This window comes from Phoxinus phoxinus (assembly GCF_949152265.1).
Source record: "Phoxinus phoxinus genome assembly, chromosome: 14".
Taxonomy (NCBI): domain Eukaryota; kingdom Metazoa; phylum Chordata; class Actinopteri; order Cypriniformes; family Leuciscidae; genus Phoxinus; species Phoxinus phoxinus.
Window position 1 is genome coordinate 20,499,522 of NC_136889.1, and position 15,986 is coordinate 20,515,507.

The 15,986-nt window shown below is 37.6% G+C and overlaps 1 protein-coding gene across 1 annotated transcript; it reads left to right on the plus strand.

The window, feature by feature from the left end:
• The first annotated feature begins 5,017 nt into the window (after positions 1–5,017).
• Positions 5,018–15,478, plus strand: kcnk1b (potassium channel, subfamily K, member 1b). The gene is made up of 3 exons (XM_079635294.1): positions 5,018–5,602; positions 9,257–9,652; positions 13,106–15,478. The coding sequence occupies exons 1-3, from the start codon at positions 5,248–5,250 to the stop codon at positions 13,366–13,368; spliced, it is 1,014 nt and encodes a 337-aa protein (XP_079491420.1). The 5' UTR covers positions 5,018–5,247; the 3' UTR covers positions 13,369–15,478.
• The last annotated feature ends 508 nt before the right edge of the window (positions 15,479–15,986 follow it).

Below are 15,986 nucleotides of genomic sequence, written 5' to 3' on the forward strand. Positions count from 1 at the left end.
AAACAGCCCATAGCCAGATAGTTTGAATAGTCGTACTATATGGCCAAACATTTTGAAAGAACAACTAAAGTCTGCTTTAGCCTACTTCACTTGATCAAAAATACAAACATAGCCTAAATCATTTTTGTCTTTGTGTCTTATACCAAGTTTTCCCACTAAGTGGCGCCATTTTTCTGTGCTGATATTTTACACTGTTTTGACGTTTAATGTCACTATGTAGCCTATATATACTAGTATACTTACTGAATACTAGAGATTTGTCCCCTCTCCTTCAAAGTCTATGATGGCACAACAAAGATCCAATCCTGCTTTGTGCAAAATGATAATCTGTACTTATTGTACCAGCAGTAAACAAACATTTTGCAATCCACCTCCTGTTACTGCTCAGAGGTTTATATTCCCAATACAGAATCCTGAAATAACACATATCACACAGAACAGTCTCTAGTTTCAACAGCCTGGCGAGATTATATAAAAAAAAGTCATTAAAAAGTCATAGAAGGCATATTTGCTTTTGTTCAGGATTCAAGGTTTTGGTCAAATCCTGCCAACTTTAAAACATGCTCCACTCTGTAGGCTACAACAAAGAAGTGAAAGGCCAGATATCAGTTACAAGGAAGTAGTACAAACTGATTTGCAGTCCTACACAGGTTATCTATTTTATACAAATGGCTTCTGAAAAACAGATTTGAAATAAAGTTAAAGCTTTTTGTTAAGAATGTGTCCAAAAGAAGCTGATTCTATCCTGAAGTCATTGATTTAGCAGCTTAAAATCACTGGTGCACTCCTGACTTTTTGTCATTAATTTCAAGGCATTGAAAAACGATTGTGGCCACCCCTCTGTGAGAAAGTGCATCTAAAAGTGTTAAATGAAGAGGGAAGCTTTTTCCCACATGGCCTACAAGAGCCCACACCAGCTTCACACAGGCTGTTACCTTGGAAACAGTCACCCACATCATCTTCAAGAAACAAGGCCATATAAAAGAATGGAGCCTACCTGTCATGTGTAGAAAATATGGGCCATATTCTTTAGTGTGTGACAGGTTAGATTGTGTTTATCAGTAAGCTTATATATCTTTATTACCACACAGGGTTAAAGTTTAGACTGAATGGTTAAAAAGAGGTCAAAGCCATATGGTACTGTGAGAGTAAAAAAATAAAAAAAAATAAAAATTGTGCATTTATGCATTTTTATGTTTAGAAAAAATAAATAGAAAACCGGATAGTAATATTTTTAATGAAGCAAAACACATCACCGATGTAGATGTTGAAAATAACAACGTGTAAAACAGACATACAGAGTTCGGCTAATGTATGTTTCTGTCGATGGGTAGGCTACGCATTCATTCATCCCAATACGTTACAACAATGATCAAAAAACGTGGACAAATCAGTCACTTTGTAAACTTTGTTCAATAGGAGTGTCATCACCGGGTGTTCAGCGCGCAAGGCAGGTGAGACCTGAACAGCACACGTTGCTATCTGCATTTAAACTAAACTCCTTTAAGCTTTGCCAATTTAGACAATCAAGCGCAAGAAGACGTGAAAGAGATTATTTCTTAAAGCGACAGCAGTCTAATATTCCTGCTGTCTGTGTCTTTAATGTTAATCAAACAACAAAAGACAAGGAAATTACTCGCTGCTAGCTTTTTGTAGCCTATTGTATTTGTCAATAATGATTCATCTTTATTTGATTTATGCAGTGAAGATTACATGCATTGTTATTTTACATTTGATTATTTTATTAAATTTGTGTAGCTACCTAAAAAACTAGTTAGACTTGAAATAACCTGAATATACCTGAAAAGCAGTTTATTTTATTTTATTATCTTTATTGTATTTCTTTGTGTTTTTGCTTAGTTTGATTACTTGTTCTTATTTTCTTTATTAATATTTGAAAGTAGTCAATTTTTCCCTTGAACATAGGTCACACCAAACCGTACCGAAACCGTGAACCTAAAATCGTGATACAAACCGAACCGTGAATAATTTGAACCGTTACAACCTCGGTTCATTTGAATTAATCAAAAACTAAATGCGCCAACAATGCAGTCCGATTCCTTGAACAAATTACTCTTATTATCCGGTTTATTAGCTATACTTTATTTTTAATCCGGTTCATTTTAATTAATCAAATAATACAGTGCCACCGATTCTGGAAAGAATAATATTCTACAGGGCTGTGTCCGAAATCGCGTACTTTTTTGGAAGGTACTATATTTTCTATAGAATGTGTGTATGAATGAATGTAATCCGGGCGTACTGTGAGTAGCTATTATTTTGTTTGGTTTAGCCTATACTCTTTTTATGAGTGCTGTTAATTCGGACATACTACTTTTGTCACATACTGTTTTTCGCCAACTATAGTAGGAAAGTATGCGCCGACTTCAGATGCAGCCCAAGGGTGTTTATCATTTCTTATTTGTGCATTCTCGTTTCCTTTCCTCACTTCCTTTTCTCTCGTCTTAGCTCCACCCCCTTATGTGAGAGAAGTATACACCTGCATCCTAGCTCATGACTCCTTAGGAATATATATAATATATATATATTAATTTGTTACATTTATATAGCGCTTTTTCTGAGACCTCAAAGCGCTTTACATAGAAGCGGGGAATCTCCTCAACCACCACCAATGTGCAGCATCCACTTGGATGATGCGACGGCAGCCATATTGCGCCAGAACGCCCACCACACACCAGCTTACTGGTGGAGAGGAGACGGTGATGAAGCCAATCACTATATGGGGATGATTAGGAGGCCATGATGGACAGAGGCCACTGGGCATATTTTGGCCAGGATGCCGGGGTTACACCCCTACTCTTTTACGAAGGACATCCTGGGATTTTTAATTGACCACAGAGAGTCAGTACCTCGGTTTAACGTCTCATCCGAATGACGATGCTCTTTTGGCAGTATAGAGCTGGTAAGTCCCGCCCCCTCCGTAAAACCCCGCTGGACCTCAAAGTTGAAAAACCGTCAATACAAGTGAATGGGAGAAAATTATTATTTTCTGGTCCCGTTTGAATTGTGCCATGAATGTGAACATACGTTGTCTGTGAATTTTTTATATAATCTTTCATGTTACAAGTTTGACAGTATATGGTATGATTCGTCGGCTATCAGTTGTGGAAAAGACATAACGAGAAAGACTACATGTCGCCTATGTGACGTCACCACATAAAGTTGACTTACCCGTGATTTTCGCCAACCTCAACGATTTTGTCCTCTCCCTGAAAGAAGGCGGTGAAGTGCACCAAAGACACAGCCATGTCTAGCGGGATCCGTGAGCTAGAGCCGTGAGCTAGTGGTGTTGACGTTTCAAACGCGTCGAAAGCAGCGAGGAGTTGTAGTCCACAAAGTGCTCTCACACAAAGTCTACCCGTATCAAACTTCTACCCGCTAAATTGTAGCATTTTTCACACGAAAGATTATATAAAAAATTCACAGTCAACATATGTTCAAATTCATGGCACAATTCAAACGGGACCAGAAAATAATTATTTTCTCCCATTCACTTGCATTGACGGTTTTTCAACTTTGAGGTCCAGCGGGGTTAGCGGAGGGGGCGGGACTTACCAGCTCTATAGTGTCCCCGTCACTACACTGGGGTGTTAGGTCCCACACAGACCACAGGGTGAGCGCCCCCTGCTGGCCTCACTAACACCTCTACCAGCAGCAACCTAGATTTCCCAGGAGTCTCCCATCCACGTACTAACCAGGCTCAGCCAGGAAGTGTCCTCGCTCACCGTTCCTCGCCCAAGTGGTGCTCACTGCAGTCAAATGACGTCCAGCTCCACCTCTCTGGACGGGTGGAGGGATAGAGTTGTGGGTTAGGGTGTGGTTGGATATTGTAGCTCCACCCATTAGGCCCAAATTACATTCTCTCCTCCTCACTGAACATCTAGCGAGGGGGACTAGACTCTACATATTTGCTCTGCAGTAAGCAGCCTTTCTCCTCGCCTCGCGGTGCAATTTGAGATGCCCTTCAAGATGGCTGAGTTTGGTTTCCGGGTCAAGAGCTGGAGGACGGAGAAAACAAGGACACCTCAATTTGCGTATTGAGAATACGACTACATCCGAAATCGCATACTTGAGTAGGTAGCCTAGGCTACTTATATTGAATAAGTAATTACTTCACGGCTGCTGTTGAATGTAATCATCATGTAACCTGCATTGTCAGTTTTTTTTCTTCGCTTCACTGGCATTCAGAAATCCTCTCTTGTGGGATATTAAAGTGTCCATATGCACACTTCAGAATCTCTTCGAAAGAACTAGGTCATCCGGGTACTTCTTGCCTACTGCTTTACTGTGAATTCAGACATACTTATTTTATCTCAAACTGTTTTTCACGTACTATAGGCCTATAGTAGGGAAGTATGTGATTTTGGATGCAGATGTGTTTGGCTTGAAGCAGTGCTGTACAGACCGATTGGTGTATGACATCAAATTACCGCGAGAGCGATTCGAAAGCATGAGGCTGTCTCTAATCGTTATCGCGGTACTTTGATAGGCTACACCGATCGATCTTCACAGCGCCGCTTCAAGTCAAACACACCTAACTGACTGACCAATGAATGATTCTGATGGGCCGGTTCTTTTTAGTGAATCAAAAACAAACAGTGATAAATAAACAAACAAACAAACAAACAAATAAATAAATAAATGTTAGCCTTCCACTTTATTCGTTCGAGTAGGCTACTTTTATTAAATATGTAGAGGACAAATTATTGAATTGCATTTATGCTGCTTCTAAAAAGTCCCAGAAAATAAATTAAATAGCCCAATCTTTGCAAGAGTTGTAGGCCTATAATACATTGATATCTGATGTGTTCTGTTCAGTGGAAATAAACCGATTCAATGGCTGGCAGTCACTCATTTGTTTGATTTTTTTCTTTCTCAAAACAAGCAAAAGGATCATTATTGGAACCAAACTCATTGATTTTAGAACCAACTAAAATCGATTTCCATCTTTCCGCAGCAACCATGCACAATAACATCCTCTGCCTGAGATTGCAACAATGATGTAAGTAGGAGGGTGTTAAACTCGGCACAGACAGTTGATGCTCTTTCCTCTCTTGATGTGATACCTGGTGGGCGAGAGCCAGTGACGTCACGTCCCCGTTACGAGGCGAGCTCGATCTTCCTCGCGCTGCATTCGGAGCCACTCGTTTAAACAAGGGCATTAAAACGTCTCTAAACCACGCGAGCCCGACATCATCAACGTCGGATCTAATAGGAAAACTAAAGATGCTCCAATCCCTCGCCGGTAATTCGTGTGTGCGCTTGATACAGAGCAACAAATCGGCATATTATTTTTTGTTTCTGTTGCTCGGCTATATTCTATATCTCATATTCGGTGCGGTGGTGTTCTCCTCTGTGGAGCTGCCGTATGAAGACCTCCTGCGCCAGCGGCTCAGAGATCTCAAACGACAGTTCCTCCAGGAGCACGAATGTCTGTCCGAGGAGCGGCTGGAGAGGTTTCTGTCCAAAGCGTTGGAGGCCAGCAACTATGGGGTGTCTATTCTCAACAACGCATCGGCCAGCTGGAACTGGGACTTCACGTCGTCTTTGTTTTTTGCAAGCACTGTTCTGTCAACCACAGGTGAGTCATTGAGCAATGCGGATAAAGTCATAAAGTTATATGACTGCATGACATTAAATAGCCTACCTAACTACCTGATAGTCTACTCTGAAGATCCGATGTAATTCATGATTTTTAATGGTGCACCATTTGATGATTCTATTTACTTGCAATGACCTATATTTATTATAAAGGCTTCAGCAAGGCATCAATAACAACAACAACACACAATACAGACATCTCATTTGCCTTTTCCCACTCTTTTTCAAATAAGTTTAATCCACTTCTGATAATAACAGAGAAGAATTCTTCTTCTTTTGTAGCCTTCTTGTTTTTCTCCATTTTCTTTGTTTCCTTCGAGAAGCTCTCGTCTGTCATTTAACACCTGCCTTAACGCAGAAATGTTACCTTAGACAGGTATCCAATTCTCAAACGGGCATGAAACGGACAACAACTTTATAGAAGATCCCTACAAATTGGTCTTATTCAGATTGTGAACTATACAGATATATGGGCCTGCATGCTCACATACAGAGAAGAGGAAGCTCAGACATGCAGATATAGATGTTTAGTTTCTGTTCTATAGAAGTGGACTCCATGGTGTTTCCCAGAAAACTTTAAATGAAAACAAACCCTCTTCTCTCATTATGAAACTCGCCATTCATAACAAGCCTCAGCATGTACAACAATCCAGTATAACATGAAAGACCATCTTCTTGTAACCCTGTAAAGACTGACATATTATTATTGAGGAAAAATATGCAACTTGGTGCAGATGTTTTTATTTAAATGGCTAAAAAGTCATGTGAATTTTTGAGTTTGTAATGAAAATCAAGTCTGTAATATAAGTTACCGGTATCACTCTTATATCTCACGATAATGTATATCTTAGTAAGATGATATTTAAATAAAGCTCTGTTTTAATCGTGGTGGGCAAATCATATAATGCAGTTAAATACAATGAATAAATATTTCTCAAAAGCCTGATGTATCATTTTTTATGCATTTTATCATGATTTTTCAACAACAAAAAAAGTATGGATAATCAAATCTAAGTTGCTTCAGTCAATATCAAAAGTAATACCAATATTAAAGTTATTACGTTTACAAAATCTTTCAAGATTTCATAGCAAAAAGACACGTCTACCACGACCACATATTTTGGATTATACTAAAAGGCCATTTACTTACTAAAATGTATGAACTATCAATCTGAGGGTAGAAGACATGTAGTATATTGTGTACAACAGGTTTTTTAGCAAAGTTTTGATCATGCTGATAAGTTGATAAGCACTGCTCTAGAAAACACCACCTGGTTAACGCATGAATTCAACAAAGCCCAATTACCACTAGAATTGGGTGTGTGTTGGCATTTGTTGGGGAAGTGTGAGCTAGCTCATAAAACCCCATTTCCAGAAAAGTTGGGACATTTTGTAAAATGCAATAAAATCAAGAATCTGTGATTTTGTTAATTCTCTTGAACCTTTATTTAACTCGCAAAAGTACAAAGATTTTTTTTTTAAAAAGTCCAATGTTTTCACTGACAAACTTAATTGTATTTTAGAAATGTTCTATATTGATGGCTGCAACACACTCCAAAAAAGTTGTGACAGAGGCAAAATAAAAGTAAAACGATTATAGAATATCCAGGTTAAACAGTTTTAAACCGTCCACAAATGTGAATTGGTAATAAGTGAGGGTTAGTGGTATAAAAGGAGCATCTTGGTCTTTGCAAGCAAAAATGGGTTATGACTCATGGCTCACCACTTTGTTCCAAATTTCATGAGAGAATTGTCAAACAATCCAAGTCACATTTCTCAATGCCAGTTTGCAAAGAATTTGGGTCTTTCACCACCTACCATCATTTTATGAAAATATTCAGAATATCCAGAGAAATCTCAGTCCATGTAGGGGCAAGGCAGGAAATGTGTGTGACCTTTGAGCCCTCAGATGTGTAAAAAAATGGCCACGTGGGCTCGGGAGTACTTTGGAAAACCGTTGTCACCTAACAAAGTATACTGGTGCATCAAGAAATACAACTTGAATCACTGTTGCGCGAGGAGAAATACATCAATTGTGTGCAGAGATGTCGCTGACATCTGTCATGGTATGGGGGTGCATCGGTTCAAACGGTATGAGTGACTTGAAAATGTGTGAAAGATTGTACAGAGACATATCATAGATGTGTGCTCATAGAAATAACCATCAAGATGACATCTTTTCTGGGAAGCAAGACAATGCCAGGCCTCATTCTGCACTTGCTAGACACCCAACACCGTACAGTGGATGTGCTTGACTGGCTGCCAGTCCATATGTCTCTTATTGAAAATGTATGACCCATCATGATAAGGAGAATCAGACGACGTCCACGTTGAGTCTTGTATCTGGCGAGATTTGGTAAAAATTTCACTGGCAAAACTGCAACAATTAGTATCCTCAATTCCCAAGTGATTAAAAAGTGCAATGAAAAGGAAAGGTGATGTGACACAGTGGTAAACATGCCTCTGCCCCAACTTTTGGAGTGTGTTGCAGTCATCAAAATCAAAATTTATTTTTTATATTTACAAAATACAATTAAATTGGTCAGTGAAAACATTGGAGATCTTTTCTTTGTACCTTTGTCAGTTAAATAAAGGGTTGTATAAGTAAAAGCACCAGGAAAAAAAGTTTTCAACCATTGTATCATTAACACAGACATCAATATCTAGTTCCCCTTTACACTTATGCATGTTGCGCAAAAGATAGTTTCAAATCTTCTTTCTTTTTATCTAAAAAAAGGAAATTTGAACAAGACAGATTGATAGATAGCGGAATAAGGCCATAGAGGTAACCACAGTTTTTTTTAAGTCGTGGATGTTGCGATAATGAAGTATTACATCACTCTGCTGAACAAATGACCCTATATCAGCTCAAGAAATCATACAGCAGGGGTGCAAAACCTAATTCCTGGAGGGCCAGAGCACGCTCAATGGCTAGAGAATACCCAAAATGCACTGTGAGAGTCGCACACGTAATGAATTTGAATTTCCACGTCTGACCAGAGGATGGCGAACGCAGATGAATCATCCATCCATTTTCCAAACCGCTGGTCCGATACAGCATAAAATCTTACTTTTTAATTGTTTCATTGAGGTTTATGGTTTCCATGACAGAGTTCAAGAGTTTGTGCATAAATTTGTGGTAATTGTTCTTTGGTCATTTCCTTTTCAAAGTGGCATTTATGTCCTTGCTTCCTTATTAATTGACTTTGCTCTGAAACGCAAATCCTTCTAGCACGGTTATGTCTGAGGCGCGAGGCATTTAGAGAGACCCTGCAAACTAACCTGATTGTTGATGCCCATAATGTGAGATTGTCCATTAGTTGTGAGCTCTAGGGAGGCATCAAACTGCTGAGGGCAGAAATGAGAGCAATATAATCTGTTTATTTCAGGGACACGCACACAGAAATGAAATTACAGTGCTTGACTGAATGATTAATTCTGTGATAATCCAGGACGGGACTTAAATCTATGTGTTAATCTGTGTCTGGCCATGGCTGTGAGACAGTATGGTTTTGTTTTCAGTGATAAGAATAGAGTGTGCTAATCCATGGGTATATGCTAGTCTCCTGAAGGAAACATTTGCAATAAGTAAATGGGAATGTTTAATGTGTCATTTCCACCTTATAATTCACAGGATATGGTCACACTGCTCCTCTCTCTGATGGTGGGAAGGCTTTCTGCATCATTTACTCTGTGATTGGCATCCCTTTCACCCTCCTCTTCCTCACGGCTGTGGTGCAAAGGATCATGGTCTATAGCACATGGCGGCCCGTTATGTACGTGCATATGCGCTGGGGTCTGTCTAAACCCCTGGTGGCCCTCGTACACGCAACCATGCTGGCCGTCGTGGCTGTGTCCTGTTTCTTCCTCATCCCTGCGGCCATCTTCTCTGCCCTAGAAGAGAACTGGAACTTTCTGGAATCCTTCTACTTCTGCTTTATCTCACTCTCCACTATCGGTCTGGGTGACTATGTGCCTGGAGAGGCCTTCAACCAGAAGTTTCGTGAGCTCTACAAACTGGGCATCACTGGTAGGTGTGCTCTCTATGTGCTTTGTTTTGAGCTGCTCGATTCTGGATGATTTGAAAATCACAATTTATTTTTGTTTCAAACAGACCACGATTCTGAACAGACAACTAGGCTAAACAAAATAACATGAAATTTACTAGAGGTTCTGACAAAATGTTAATTGCTGCAGTCTATTTGAAACGTTTAAATAATCCGAATGGTTTTTATTTTTTATTTGAGTGAATGATTCAATGACTCACTCATAAACACTTTACTTGTTTCATTCCTGGATGAATCAACGTTTTTGAACAAATCTCTAAAATGAATGAATCCATTTTTTAACAGTCACTTGTCACCAACTACTTGTGTAATGATGTAATCAATACAATTATTATTTGAAGCTTCAAGTTATTTTCAAAAGGTGATTTGCTCTATTTTGATCACTTCCGTAGACATCAGTGTTTATATTCAAACTTTAACATAAAATTTTATCCCAGTATTCTTTTATCCTTTTTATGATTTTAATAAATAACTGTCTCGTCTTCTGTCCAAACATACCACGCCAACAAAGAATTATCAACTTTTACGTATAGGCGCCATGACCTGTAAATGCGAAAAAAGTTTAAATGTGAAATACAGTTAAAACAGCTTTTTCAAATTGCCTGAAAAAATACCTAATGGGAGCGTAAAAACTTTTTTCCGATATATGGGAGTTTTGCAAAATTAAAGAATTTCTATTGGGCGCAATTTCAATTTGCGCAAATTAACGGTTAATGGGAATACTTCTTGAAGTGTGGATTTTTGTCAGAATGCAAAAGATAGAGGACTTAAACTTGACTGAAAGCCTTGATATGTAAGGAAAAATTGACGACAGGCTGTCGCGGATTGGCCGTTACACCTCAGGTGTGCATTATTTTTCAATAATTCAATAAATCTGTCAGTAATTACTCACCCTCATGTTGTTCCAACCCCGTAAGACTTTCGTTCATCTTCGGAACACAAATTAAGATATTTTTTTATTAAATCTGAGAGCTGTCTCACTCTTCCATAAGCTTCTATTGTAATTGAAACTTGCCGGCCCAGAAAGTTAGTAAAGACAATGTTTAAAAGTGCAAAAAATATATATAACGACTTTAACTTCAATTGTTCTTTTTATTCTGTGTGTTCACGTAGTGTAACAGCGCAGCGCTTCTGGGTTGAACGTCAGAACGTACTAACGTAGGCTCACTATTTTTTTTATGAGTGAGACAGATTTAATCAAAAATATCTTAATTTGTGTTCCGAGGATTAACTAAAGTCTTACGGGGTTGGAACAACATAAGGGTGAGTAATTACTGACACAATTTTCATTTTTGGGTGAACTAATCCTTTAAGTTGTTAATGTTAAACTGTTTTACTGATAAAATCAGAGAGTTTAAAAAAACAGAGAAATAATTTGTGGTTTTTATCCTGTTGTTAACTATATTTATTTTCTTGGTTAGTGTCATTGTGTCATAATATTTTGTCATAATACATAGTGTGGGTTTTGGTTCTTTTGCTGTTGTAAGGAAAAGAACCAAAAACACCTTTGAAATAACTGAAATCGTTTGGCAAGGTGATATGGAACTGTAATTCGTTTATCTGAAAATAATTGCACACCTTAGAACTTTTGTTGCCCAATCAGATTCAAGCTGCCCCGTAGTATAAATATTTATAAGTGTGTATTAAAAAAAGTCTCAGAAATGGTGACTTGAATAACAAATGTCAATAGTTAGCATGTTCTGTGGTATTTTTGTAATGTAAACTGATTTCATGTTCTAGTTGTAGTTTTTGGTTACTAAAATGTTAACATTGTGGTCCAATTTATTGGCCCTTTATATTTAGTCAAGCCTTTTTTTCTCAGTGACGTACTTTATGGAGTAAACGTTAGTCGATTCAGTTCCTCTTCTCGTAAGTGAAACTGCACAATGCGTCAGTAAAAATACTCCGCTTACTTCCTTTTGTATATCTAAACATCTTCATGTGTAAGTCTGGCCTGTTGTCATAGGAACAGAGGGCAGGTAAAAGGAAGTGCATGTGATTTAAGGGTTCAAATCTTCCACTACTGCTCTACTGCCCCATCTAGTGTTTGTATTACTTATGAAGCAGTACAGCTCTCCTTTAAAAAAAAAAAAAGTTGTATGAAAATCCCACATGGCTTGCGTACTTGTGTGGGTTTAGTTGATGCAGATGGCCCCATCCTTCTATTCTGTATGTGGGAGTCGGTGAGAAAGGTCCACATTTGCTGTCGTAGCGTAATTGTGGAGGAGGATATGGCATTTGTGAGGCCCACCACACATGCTGAGTTGGCCTGAAGCCTCATATTTATTTTGCTCTGACTCTTTGCAGTCTAAAAGCATTTTATTCATGATCCTTGAAGTGGCATATACACACATATTCCTATTTTGCAACCTATTTTATTTAGCATTTTGTAATGTGATGTATTTGTTATGAAGAAATTTAGGCCTATCCATCAAAAAACGGGTTGTGAAAATGGGCATATGCCATACTTAAAGGGATAGTTCACCCAAAAATCTAAAATTCTGTCATTAATTACTCACCCTCATGTCGTTCCAAACCACAAATTAAGATATTTTTTAAGAAATCTGTGAGCTTTCTGTCCCACCATAGACAGCTACGCAACTATCAATTTGACGCTTCAAAAAGTTCATAAAGAGATCGTAAAACTAATCCATATGAATTGAGCAGTTTAGTCCAAATTTTCTGAAAAGACTTGATCACTTTATATGATGAACAGATTTAATTTAGGATTTTGTTCACATATAAACAATCATCAACACAAGTAAACGGAAGCTCAACTATGTTCACTTGACTGTTCATTCTGGTGTGTTACGCATCACGTTTGAGCTTCTACAAGAGCCAATGAGATTTGTTCTTGTGCAACAAGCAGGTTAGGTTGAGCTGTTTATGAGCTTCAATGTTTAAATGTAAATAAAAGCCTAAATTCAATATCATATAAAGCAATTGAGTATCTTCAGAAAATTTGGCCTAAACCTCTAAATTCATATGGATTAGTTTTACGATCTCTTTATGAACTTTTTGAAGCGTCAAAGTGGTAGATGTGTAGCTGTAACGAAAGTTATACGGGTAAATGATGACAGAATTTTCGTTTTTTGGGTGAACTAACTAACCCTTTAAGCCAGGTGGTTGGAAGGGGTGTAGCAAGTAAAAATGTTTAAATTGTGTTATAGCAATTTATTGCCCTTTTATAAACGAATATGAAGAGATTTTTAGTATAAGATGTTGCAGTGTCCGTTTGTAACATTTTTCCAGACTGAATTAAACTCCTTTAAAGCTACAACGAAGCAAGAAACACACACAGACATGTAGAGCAGACAGAGAAATGTTTGAGGTGAAACACACCATTAAACTCAAAAGTTAGCATAAACTATGAAACGTTTACATTCGTTCATCTCTCTCTCCTTTGTGTCCCACAGTGTATCTCCTGCTCGGTCTGATTGCCATGCTGGTGGTGTTGGAGACCTTCTGTGAGCTGCAGCAGTTGAAGCAGCTGAGGAAGATGTTTTATCTGAAGAAGGAGAAGCCCCAGGATCGCCTGGCCATCATGGAACATGATCACCTGGCGTTTACCTCCATGCCAGACGGTACCATCAACTCGTCCCAGGAAGATAAAACCGAGCCCTTTGTGGACTTCCATGTCCTAACCTCTCCAGGAGGTGATGACCCCATGATCAAATAGATGTTTTAGCTTCCATCAACATACCCTTCAATCGAGGAAGACATTTTTAACCGAGGGTTCTCGCGAGTGACTGGCTGGCCACAGAACTGTGAAAATTACTTGAAAATATCACTTGAGATTCTGCGTATTTAACAGCCCTCTACAAAACGATGGCAATCTGGCTTCCTGTTTCTTGACGTGATAAAACCGTTCAGGGTGCTTACTGAATATCTGCAAATGATCATAAGCACACTTAGGCCTAGCCCATAAAAACCCGGGAACTAGATTAAAAAGCATACATACATGCACACTAAAATCTAGTATGTACTTGCCTATTGAGATTGTCGAAATGGTAGAAGTAACCCCAACAGCATTTGTGGTATAATGTTGATTAACACAAAAACTTTTTTTTTAAGAAAGCAAAAATGTGGGTTTCAGTGAGGCACTTTTACAATGGACGTGAATGGGGCCAATTCATAAACACTAAAATACTATATAAAAGCTACTATCATTGTATGGACGGAAAAAAAAAATGCAATGAAAGTCAATGGGAACCAAAACTCTTTGGTTATCAGCATTCTTCGAAATATCTATTGTTGTGTTCAGCAGAAGAAAGAAAAGCAACATGAGAGGGAGTAAATGACAGAATTTTCAATATTGGGTGGACTATCACTTTACATTTTTAAAAATTGGACCCATTTACTGTAATAGTAAGACCCTTATTGTAACTTAATTTTTTTTTTGCATACTGAGCTTAACTTGTATTGCACCTGGAATATTATTTTAAAGTCCAATTTTCTTCAAAAATAGACTAAATCGTAAAGCACTCCTGCCCTGATCTAAACTTCGAATAAAGACCTTCATAAATATGTTGTGAGTGCTCAATAGTGTTGGAGACCTGTCATCAAACATTGTAGTTGCACATCCATCATCTGTTATGTGTTATTTCAGACTCATGTGATCTACCTTGTGAGTTTGCTAACAGTAAGATTTAGATTTTAAGATTTAAAAGATATCTTCTACAAGTGGCAAACGAAAATATTCGAGCAATCTCATGAAGCTGTATTGCTCTAATGCATTACAATGTTAAGACTATGATGCACTATAATGCAGCATATACTGTAGCATAAATCGGTGTAGAAGCATTTTAGATGACAGTTGAAACTGTAACATTTACCTTTAAAAGAGAGTTTAAAGGTGTTTTAAAGGGAAAAAAACATGTCATACTGTATTCTTTTCTGGATACAGTGAAGAAAGTGATATTTTACCTTGGTCTCAATATTATGACGCTTGATAGAGCAAGTCAGTCTCAGTTTACATGGATTTTTTGAATCCAAGGTCGAATAATGGCTGGTTCCATGTGTCTTTGTCTTGAGCTACTGAGATCCAGCGCAATGTCTTTACATACCAAAAATGTTTGACGAAAATCTAGGATTTTTGAAGTTTGGTTCAGTATTATCGACTAATTGACTGTATAAAACTTTGATCATCCAGATCTTGAACTGTTTGCATTCAAAACAATTTTGTGGCTATTTAATAAATATAAAATAATGAATTCTATTTTTGAAACATGCTTGAAGTGTTGTTTACAACAGAATGCTTGTGTTTGTATTATGAGAATGACTGTTCAAGACTGGTAAGTACTGTTTAAGGTCCCGTTGGAAGATCACAGTTGTGTCACTATCACCACAGTAGAATGTCATGACATTTTTATCACAATAGAATATGAGCTGAATGTTTTAAGGACTTATTTCAACAGCTTTTTTGTCTTGACTGTAGGGATTATTTACAGATAGTGCTGTTTTTATATTAATAAACATGCTGAATCCGAGCTCAGGCCATGGGAACTTGAATGTGCTGATGTGACATTTATTGTGTGAATTTTGAAATGTTTTGTGATGTCAGTGCTGGATTCTTTGTGCTTATTTGCCCTCGGCTTTTTGCTGCATGAGCCTCGGTATGACCAGCTAGTGTCTGAACATTGAATCAGTGCTGTATAAAATCATGTATGTATTATTGATTTTTTTTATTGGTATATCAGTAGTATGTTTAGAAATGTACAAGGGCATACGGTCTTGTTCTGTTTCAGATGTGTGTGAAATACTGGTGAATAAATGTCATTTCCATAGATAAAAATCCTGACTGGCCTTGCAAACATTATTTTTTTTAGGGAAAAGTCATCACCATTACCAATCCTTTTAAATATTCAAAATGAGCAGAAAAAATTATTTATATTAGTGCTGCTGTCAAAATTAACGCATTAACGTTGTCCTGAACCAGGCTGACTGGGCCAATAGAAAAAATTGAGCCCTGATATTTTGAAGGCAAAGGTAAATGTGGCATTTGTTATTCAATGGGTTTATGTGATTATTGTTTTTTTAAGTTCACTTAAATTAAACATTGTTATATATATATATATATATATATTTTAAGAATAACTTTAAATTATACTGTAATGCTGAATGCCTATAATTAAAGGGTTAAAATTGAGAGAGAAATAATCTGTTTCAGGAGACATAGTGGTATTGGTATCAGTGATGCTTTCTTTCATTAAAAAAAGATGGCAGTAAACAATGTGCAATTACAAATAAAAAAATGTGATTGATAGCATTAAATAAACATGATATATATATATACAC